Source organism: Palaemon carinicauda, chromosome 39 (assembly GCF_036898095.1).
Source record: "Palaemon carinicauda isolate YSFRI2023 chromosome 39, ASM3689809v2, whole genome shotgun sequence".
In the NCBI taxonomy this organism is placed as follows: Eukaryota; Metazoa; Arthropoda; class Malacostraca; order Decapoda; family Palaemonidae; genus Palaemon; species Palaemon carinicauda.
This window is the reverse complement of record NC_090763.1, coordinates 32,713,005-32,723,899: the sequence shown is the minus strand read 5'-3', so window position 1 is coordinate 32,723,899 and position 10,895 is coordinate 32,713,005. Positions and strand designations below refer to the sequence as shown.

At 34.6% G+C, this 10,895-nt stretch overlaps 1 protein-coding gene across 1 annotated transcript in view; it reads right to left on the bottom strand.

Moving 5' to 3' along the window:
• LOC137631347 (basic proline-rich protein-like) overlaps positions 1–6,042 on the bottom strand; it is a 77,369-nt gene extending 71,327 nt beyond the window's left edge. The window contains exon 1 of the mRNA XM_068363121.1: positions 5,926–6,042. Within this exon, the coding sequence (XP_068219222.1) occupies positions 5,926–6,042 (117 nt within the window). The remainder of the gene's footprint in view (positions 1–5,925) is intronic.
• Positions 6,043–10,895: the final 4,853 nt, after the last annotated feature.

The window sequence follows — 10,895 nt, the reverse complement described above, 5'->3', positions numbered from 1 at the left end:
CAAACAAATAGCTCCCACTTGATTGTATCTCCTATCAACGCTTTACACAGTTTAAAGATGTATTTCAAAGCATCTCTCTCTCTCTCTCTCTCTCTCTCTCTCTCTCTCTCTCTCTCTCTCTCTCTCTCTCTCTCATGATTTTCTTTAATGCTTTTAACGATGATGGTTCATCTTCCTTCCACTTCCAGTCGTTTTTTTTTTCTTTTTCATCAGACCGATATCTTTTTTTTTTTCTTCCTTACAATCAGAAACCATTATACAAATCATGATACCCTGTCGTTGAAACATTGAAAGTATCACGCATGTATCTATAAGCGCCTCGTTTATATATTTTGTGGGCGCATTCGGTCAACCTGAAACCTTACTTAGTATAACTTAAACCTAACTGTATTTGTTTCATTTTGAAATAATACTTTCATATATGTGGTTTCGCATCTTCCGTCATTGCCCTGCTTTCTAGGGCAATGTCACTGTTCATTGCCTCTGCCATTTATGAGTGCCCTTTTAAACTTTTAAACTTAGTTGTTGCGGAATTATAGTGAACGTGTATTTATGCTATGATAAATCGGTCTAGGTATTAGTAAGTTTGCAAAATAGATTACAGTAAACTTGGCCATTAATTAAAAGGAGAATTTTTAAGCAAATGCAGTTTGTTTATTTAGAATTTTTTGCTTTTCCTAATTGGTTCTTTTGTTATATTTCAAGTCCAAGTAGGTATTGAGTCCATTATTTTATTTTAGAAATTGGAAACTGCTTTCTGGCAAGTTTAACATCAAATTAGTTTTTATTTCTATTAGTCCTGAAGAGACACTCAAATTTGATGAATTGCTATGCAAATTGCCCATAGAAATAGGCAGGGATATTTTTTCAACTCTTGAGAATCCGCGTGTGATGTGTTTGTACTTCTTTTCCCAACGCAATCTGGGGAGCTCAAGATTGGTTGACTTTTGCCTGGAAGCCATCTTTTCTGTTTTCTCACAGCTTTTACCCCCAACATTGTATTTGGAAGACATTAGTGTCAATCCTTTATTTTCGTTAGCCAAGGAAGCGACGTTAACGCCCGAGGACTGTGGAAGAAATTGAAAGTGTGTGTGTGAAGAGGAAATTAAATTTCAGTTAGAGAGCAAAAAACAAGCAGACAAAGAAATTGAGGTATCTGAAATTAAGCAAGATTAGAAATCCTTTTTCTGAATGCTACATAGTGATCAGTTGCAATTTTCAAGTTTCCACGATATTTCCCCCAAACGCTGCTGAAATCCATCCTTTCTTTAAAGTCTCGGGTCTACCAGTAATCATTTGTTTTTTTTTTTCGGCTACAAGACACCTACTTAACAAAGTCTAAGCTACATTTTGGACTGACAAACTTTTTCACGTATTCATAGTTCTATCATTTGAAACATTTTATACTTACGTTTTAGTGAGTCTGCCTTGATTTTGTTAATACCTGTCACCCTTCGTTATTCCCAAAGTCGTATTAATCTTAACATTAACTGTTCACTTTTCTTTCAGTCTTATGCTCTCAGACTTGTTCAGTTGCGTACGTAGTTTTAATTACCACTACAAATTGAAACTCTATTCCCTCAAAACATTAATTTTCCCCAACTCTTTTGAATGATTTTATCCCTTCAAAACCAAGTAATTAACAATAGCCATTCTGCTTTTAATTTACTGTATCTTTGGTAACTTCTGCAATCCGTTTGTTTATAAACATTATTCTCATATTTTCCTTTAATATCCCTCATCGGTTTTACTTATTTATGCGCCATCAATTAAAAAACTTGAACAATATTTTCTTTATCATATTTACTCTCTCCGTATTTCACTGAACCTCAAATAGTCTTACAATAACGTTATGTCTCTCGTAACTTTATAGGTAGTTGATTTATCAAGCTACCAGCTTCCCTTTGAGACACTATCACTAGATAGTTATAGGTCTATTAAGGACTGGTTAGAGTTGGGTCTTTCTTTAGGTGCACATAGACCGAATAATTTATCACATATGTTACACTTTATCATTAATCATCACACTTTTGACAATACTAAATGTGCATCATCTTACATTCTTAAGCAGGTAGCTACTGTAAATGTTAAGTGGCTGTTTGCTCTGATGGTAAGGGTAGAAAAGACTAGCTACGGTAAGCAGCTCATCCAGGAGTAGGACCCAACCTCAAACCAATGTCCTATAGTGTTTTTTTTTCTTTATAGCGTTGTGGAGTCAAAACATACCTGCTGTCGATGGCATTTAAGCATGGAAAAGATACAAATCTTTGGTGGATAAAAGAACCTTGAATATTCATGGGGCTGACAATATAATTTTTTACATAGTAGCCGAAAATCAGGCAGTAGCCCTTGGAAAGGGGGAAAAGCTTATAGTGAAAAAATATGTAAATTTGTGGCTTGTATTGTTTGTGGAGCCTATTTGTATTAAGGAATAAACTTAATATATATATATATATATACATATATATATATATATATATATGTATATATATATATAATATGAATATAAATTTATGTATATATACATATGTGTATATATATATATATATATATATATATATATATATATATGTATATATATATATACATATGTGTGTGTGTATGTGTTACTGTATGTATAATAAGTAGATCTATATAGTGTGTGTACGTGTGTGGATATATTCAATCTACAATTTCTCCTTAAAATTGCCAGGAAATATTCTTGAATGACAGCGATCCTAACTTCAGCTGACATATATCAGTCACATTTATGTCACTAAATATGAAAACAGTAAAAGATATATCATGAGATTTAAAATATTGTCTAATCCACTGCACCTCGCTAGGGAATGGATTCCTAATTAATATCAAGACAACTAGAATATGGAGTTGGTATATTATACTCTTTATGCATGAGCAATGTTACATTTATGTAGACACGCTGCATGCGTCATTTCGTTTTACATTTATTCATATTTATGATTGCATAACCCTGAAATTCATGAATAGACATTTGATGTTATATTTGTGGTCTAGTGACCTCTGTAGCTCTGTAATAATATAATCTTTTTTTTTCAAAATACCTGCTGTATTTCATTTTGTGTAACATGATTATGGTAAAGCCATTAGATTTAATCAAGCCCAACATGATCATGTTAATGCCATTAAACTTTCACCTCGTAAATTAGCGACACGGCCAATGGAATGATCGACATTTGGAGGAGGAACTGTTATCCGGGTAATTATTTTTTCTGTTGTATATAAACTACTTGAGAGGTCTCTCTTGCCATGTTATGAGACCTTTTATGCTGTGATACGACGAATTAACTCGAGCAAAGTTCACATTTTATGAGGAATATTGTGGGAGTTCTAGTGACAAATCCTATAACCAAACTGGCAAAATAGCCTTCACCGACGCGTGTCTGTTGTTTCCAACGTGTGAGACAAAAATTGTCATCGGAAAGTTCTACAGTTTACGATTGTTTAATCGTTTTAACAAAAGCTTCAAACCAAGGATCCCAGTGGTGTTTTATAGCTATCGAAGGTGCGGAAGTAGAAAGTATTCTCTCTCTCTCTCTCTCTCTCTCTCTCTCTCTCTCTCTCTCTCTCTCTCTCTCTCTCTCTCTCTCTCTCTCTCTCTCGATGCAAGGGATATAATCGTATAGATTTCCATTTCCTTTAGAGAAAGATATTCTAAGAACAGTTTACTTATTTGCTCTTCTTTAGCATGAGTCTCAATGCAAGATCATTCGAAGCAATATTATGTTATATATCAAGAATTTTTTTTTTTCATTTTTATTTAGATTGCGGCCATCAAGGGAACATAATACCTAACATAGCCCCCATCAAATTAAAATATTGTATCTCCTGAACTCTTAGTTTGGCTGCTTTTATGGACGCTTTATTTTGTGGCGAGTTTCTCTTTTTATTATCTCCACCAACTAAGTTGGAAGGAGGTTATGTTTTACCACCTGTTTGTGTGTTTGTTTGTGAACAGCATCCTGACCACAATTTAAATCGTAGAGTAATGAAACTTGCAGAGATTAACTGTTAAGTAATAGGCTGAAAATTATTAAATTTTGGAAGATCGGGGTCAAAGGTGAAGGTCATGGTCAAGCAAAATGTTCAATTCACGTAATCAGCCGTAAGTTCGGACATTGTTGTCACAGAAACTCCAAACTTTGTTCATATTTGAGTGTATGAAAGTCCACGCCAATTAATACATGTTAAGGTCAAAGGTCAAGGTCAAAGAAAAGGTCGAGAAATAAGCTGCCGCGGCTAAGGTCTGTGCTCTACTAAGTGCCCCTCTAGTTCTACGTTTGTTTTACCTGAGCTTTTGTTGTTGCATGTAAATGGCACTATTATTTGCCAGTTTGGGACCTTGCTTCTTAGTATCCCGTTTCTGAAACATACAGTTGGTTGAATGGGAATATTTTGATCTTTGATAGGCCTATAAAAACAATTGCTATTTTTTTTCTTTCTTTTATACAAGACCCATAAAGGTTCGATCCCAATGTGAGGTAGCATTTATTTTTTTATTTTTTTTATTGAATGGAAGCCAGTGATTTTAGCATGCTGGAAGCGCTGTAAACGTTGTAGAGGATGTGCACTCAGTTAAATATTGGTGCAGCCATGGATTTTAGCATTCTGGAAGACTTCTGAACGTTGTATAGGCTGTGTAGTAAGTGCAAGATGTGGTGTGGAAAGTGGTTTTAGCCGAACTGTCATACAATTATTATTATTATTTTTTTTTTTTAATTATTATTACTTGTTAAGGTACAACCGTAGTTTGGAAAGCATGATGCTATAAACCAAGGGGCTCCAACAGGGAAAATAGCCTAGTGAGGAAAGGAAAGAAAGAACTAAGAAAATTAATTAACAATTAAATTATTTGAGAACAGTAACAACAATTAAAATAAACATTTCGATAAAATATAAAAGCTTTAACGATATTAGAGGAGGAAAAATAAGATATAATAGCGCTTACTTAATAGGACATTAATAAGAACTCCGAGGGAGTTATTTCAACTCAAGCCAAGTTGCTACGCAGGATAGCAAATAATAAAGGATATCCATCCATATCCAAACGCTTTTGAAAGAGAAGGGAACAGCAGGAAGACCAAACATGGCCTAGATTTAGTCCGAAGGGAAACATAAGAGAAACCACTTGACCGAAGCCTCCGGATTTCCGTTGAGGGGATCCACGACCCCGACCCTAAGTGCAGCCTGAAGGGAATCTAAATCTCGGATTTCTCGTTGGTCAGTTAAGATTGTATAGGAAATGACATATGTCGATGGAAATAGTTGAGTTTATTTGGTACGTGCAGTTTTGAAATTATTTATTTTAGTCTGTGCCATAAAGGAAACTCGACATAAGCAAATTATAATGTACCTCAACAGATTTCTTTTTTGTCGATAGCGCTTTGTGGCAGTCGGTTCCTCACGCCTGCCGAGTCTGAGTATGCAGCTGTGGAGGGCGAAGCCCTTGCCGTGGCCTGGTGCTTAAAAAAGGCTCAGTTATTCTTATTTCACTGCCCGAACTTAACCGTTGTCACGGACCACCGCCCTTTAGTCAAGTTACTAGGCAATAGAAGTCTCAGCGATATTAGCAATCCCAGACTGTTTAGATTAAAGGAGAAAACATTATTGTATAATTTCAACGTTAAATACCTACCAGGCAAGAGAAATGCTGCTGACTTCCTCTCTCGTTTTCCTAGCCTGAGGACGGCGCCAGATAGACAGGATGCAAGATTCAACGAATAATTAACGATATCTATGGTGTCAGCAATCACAGAAAACCTACAGGAGCAGTGCACTATAGACGAGAAAACTGTTGAAGAGGCAACCCTGGACGACCCAGAATATTAGCTACTAGTCGCTCGAGTGACTGCAGGTGATTGGAACCCAAAGAAATCTCAAGAAATTGTATGTTTGAGGCCCTTGTACGGCATCAGAGAACGTCTCTCTATATCTGGCAACCTGGTCACATACTGCTTCAATGACAACTGCATCTGCCTTGTCATTCCCGAAGGGCTCTGTCATCAGATAACCGCCAACCTCCATGCTGGACATCAAGGCCTAGATACAATGTTGAGGAGAGCGAGACATTCAGTCTATTGGCCGGGCATCGAGGGTGACCTCCAGCATCATCGTTCATGATGTACATCGTGAGACGCCCACGCACCATCACTTCCTGCCGAAGTCATGAAAATGACCCCTGCCCAAGAGTATCCGTTCCAACAGACTGTCATGGACCTGTTTCAGCTCGAAGGACACATGTATATGGCATATTGTGACAGGCTTACAGGCTGGCTAGAAATAGCCCACTTCCCCAGTGGCACCTCGTCTGCATAGGTCATGAGCCTAAGTTTCCTCCATCAGCGCCAAAGGTACGGCCTCCAAGGAAGAGAGAGACCCCGGTCTGGATGAACAATTATTTATAATTATCTCTGCTTTGATTCTGCATTTATAAAATGAAAGCAACTTCTATTTTATTTTACTGCACTTAGACATGCATTGATTTCATATTTGCAAAATTATATTTTGTATGAGATTTTAAGTTAGGTTGGTGTTGCATTCACGACTCAATTTTAGTGCACATCTTGCAATGCTGATGTAATTATTGTTTCACTTGAGGTTATGTTAATGCTGTTGATGTTGCTCTCTCTCTCTCTCTCTCTCTCTCTCTCTCTCTCTCTCTCTCTCTCTCTCTCTCTCTCTCTCTCTCAAATGTTACCATTAATTATCACGATTATGATTTACCTTACATGTCTGATGTTTTTCATTAAGAGAGTATAGCATTTCGTTTGTCATATCTGTTTTTGATATTGTCATTTACAAGTTTTGAAGATATTACCCTCTTAATATTTTGGGAGGGAGATGTAAGATGAGCCTAAGCACCGCCTACATAAGTGACGTCATTGTCCACATCACGGGCTATCTGTTTTACCTTCCGCTGGGTATCAGTTGCAATGAAGATAAGAAACCACGCTGACTATCATTCCCTGATCCTGCCTATCTTAAGATCCAACACTTATAGTCTAAAATTGCCATACATAGCAATTTGTCATGGTATGTTGATTTTTTTTATTAACTGGTTTATTTCATGGATATTGTCAGTTGTTGAATATCCCCTTTTAAAGTCTGCCAGGTCTCTTGATTAATTAAATTCTAGCTGTCTTTATATTCGTTATAATATAGTAGTTTTATTCCAGCTGTTACCAAGTTGTAGAATGATCTTCCTAATCGGGTAGTTGAATCAGTAGAACTTCAAAAGTTCAAAGTTGGAGCAAATGTTTTTATGTTGACCAGGCTGACATGAGTCTTTTTATTGTTTATATATGACATATCTGTTTTTGACGTTGTTAATAGTTTATATAGGACATAGCTGTTTTGACGCTGTTATTGTTTTTAGAATGATTTATTGTTAATTTATTCTCATCATTCATTTATTTCCTTTCCTCATTGGGCTATTTTTCCCTATTGGAGTCCTTGGGCTTATAGCATCTTGCTTTTCCAACTAGTGCTGTAGCTTGGCTAGTAATAATAATAATAAAAATAATATATTACTAGGAGTAATCTTAGTGGGAAGGGGTAATTTTCTAGGCCAAATGTTTGTCCCTTTTTGTGAATTAGTATCATGATAAAGTTAATTTCCAAGCTCTATGTAAGAGCATTCTTGTATATATTTTGTATAAATGTATAAAGTTCATCGAGTTTTACTACTGTGAAAATATCTTCATTTATTTATTATTATTATTATTATTATTATTATTATTATTATTATTATTATTATTATTATTATTTTATTATTAATTATTATTTTTATTATAATCATTGTTATTACACACAAACATATATGTATGTATATATATATATATATATATATATATATATATATATATATATATATATATATATATATATATATATATATATGTGTGTGTGTGTGTGTGTGTGTGTGTGTGTATCATTCGTTTTTATGTTTATTTATGATCTGCTGGTGTGTATATTCCTATTGGCAAATTAAGTATTTTTATTTACTTTGCCGAATTTTTCGATATGACATTTTTAAGGAGACGAAACCATGTGTTGGAACACTTGTTGAAGTGACAATAAAATATTCGAGGGAGTAAGATCAATTTTCAGAAAACTCTGATATGACTCTTTTATCGGTTAGCTTTTGTCCTGTCAAGTATCTGGAGCAAAATTCCTATTTATTGAAAGTGTAATTTTAAATAGGATTACAATGTAATTTGATTGCTATGATTTTTGTTGGATTGTGTTAATGTCAGCCATGAGAATAAAGTCTTTCCAGATGCTGAAAAACTAGTAATTGTGAAGTCCAGGGTTAAGGGTAAACTAATTTCCCAAATGCTCAAGTTCTTATAGACCAGTGTCCAACTTAATTTAACATTTCTATCCAAGGTTATGGAAAACGTAATCTTGAATCACTTGTTTGAACATTTGCAAACGGTTGAACCCCTTCCAGATAATCAGTCTGACTATAAGCGACTGTATTCGACAGAAAAAGGTCTGTGTTCAGTGGTGAATAAATTGCTCTTATTTAAGAATGAAGCCATTTATGGAGTTCTTATCTTGTTAGATCTGAGTGCTGCCTTTGATACTGTGGTACATTCATGAACAGCCGTTATACCTTCTTAGGGATTGTAAAACAATTGTCAATGATAGAGATGCACTGATTTACTTGAAGAGTTATCTTAAATATAGCATATTGTATGCAGATTGGAAAGTCATTCTCCTAAACCCCTGACAAGAGGAGTTCCTCAAAGAAGTGTATTAGGTTCAGTTTTATTTTGCATTTATACTATTGAACTCTCACATCTGCGGAGAAGACATGGAGTTGATTTTAAATGGTTTGCAGATGATACTCAGTTCTATATATCCCTGTGTAATGAGGGAGACGTTAAAAGCTGGATGGAAGCTAAACAACTGAAGCTGAAAGAAGACAAATCAGGATGTTTACTTATAGGAAAGAAGAATGATCTAAGAAGACTTGCGACCACAACTCTACGAATGTATGGAACCACCATGTTAGTGAAAAATGGGGTCACAGACCTAGGAGGCTTAATTGATTGTCATCTGTCTTTTCATGATCAGATTACTAATATAGTAAGGGCAAATGGATATCATCTGAAGAATATTGCTATCATTAGGATGAGAAAACAATAAAAATGCTTGTCCAGAATTATGTTCTTGGTGGATTATTGTAACTCACTATACTATGGACTACCCAACAATTTATTGAAAAAACTCTAAAATGTCATGAACACAGCTGTCAGATTAATCAAAGGGTTATCTCGACGAGAAAGGATTACACCAGCGTTAATTGATTTACATTGGCTGTCAGTAAAGACAAGGAGTACAGTATTCACAAGATGTCTTATGACTTACCATGCACTTCAATTTGGAAAACAAAATTACAAAAAGGAATTATTAAATGCTTTTCATATTTACACTTCTATGACTTCAAGACATAGCGTAGATCGTCATAGATTGAATGAGCCGAGATGTAATTTAAATATCGGTTTTAGGGCGTTTGCTACACGTCCACCAAGAATCTATAATAAGCTGCCAGAAAATATCAAGAACAATGAAAGTCTGCAGAGTTTAGGGAGAAATTAAGAACTCACTTATTCACTGACTGCTACGACTTAAGTGAAAAGTAGGCATCAGACAAGAATATAGATGTTAACTAAGATATTTACGTGGGAGGCCCCTACGGAGGCAGTGGAGTCGTGACAAGTAACAAATCCTCATAAACCATCTGCGCGCGCTTGCATATCTGTGTTCCTTTCTGTGACACCTAAATATAAACGTACTTTTTGTGGGATCAATTTAACCCTTTTTTAAGTAAAGTTGAATCTAAGAGAAAATGCAGCTCTGACAATTTTCAAAGACTATTTCATACATCATGCTTGGCTGAAATAAACAATTCATGTTTGTCATTTAATTGAATTTTCTTTCTTTTTTCGTATTCCTTTCCGTACTGGGTACCAGAACTATTCTCTCGACTAGCATTATGAATAGATTTTGCTCATGAATTGGTAAATGATATATAACTCATACAATTGTCAAGTTTATCTCATGTCTACTAATGAACACTGTACAAAAAATAAAATTATTCATTTTCATGTCGCAGATCAAAATATTTAATTCCAAATTATACAAAATTGCGCAAAAATATAATGAACAAATTACAAATTGTACAACACTTCACTTAAGATAATAACATATAATTCCAAATTGTACAAAATCCCATGCAAGAAAATTACCTAATTCTAAATTTTACAAAATTGCAAAAAAATAACGAATGATTTACTTCAAATTGTACAAAAGATAAAATTATCTGATTCTAATGGTACAAAATTCACATCTTAAATTCCAAATTATGCAAAAGATGAAATTATTTCATTTCAAGATGTACAAAATTACATAAAAAAATCGAATAATTTAATTACAAATTACAAAACATCCACCAATAGAAATAACTTACCAACTGGTATTGCATAACAATGATTATAAGGAGGATCAAGCTAGTATATTGACAAGAAACCCCGAAGCGCCTGGCGCTTTTAAACAGTATACTTACAAAAATATTAATTCTAATATCAATTATGGTACATTTCTTAAAACCTTATATCTGTAGTCTTTCCATGAAATGAAAAAAAAAAATCTGTCCAACAGATGCTTGCTATGCAAGGCTTTAGCCTTTGGGACTTGATTCACACACGAATATCTATAAAAAAAAAAAAGGATCCAATTCACCTAGAAATGAAGACAAAGCATTGCAGTTTTGCTATTCCAACCATTTTAGAAATACTTTCATTTAAAAAGAAGAAATAGATAATGAACAGCACTATGTGAAGCTTCCTCGCTAGAGCTCTTCCAAAAAC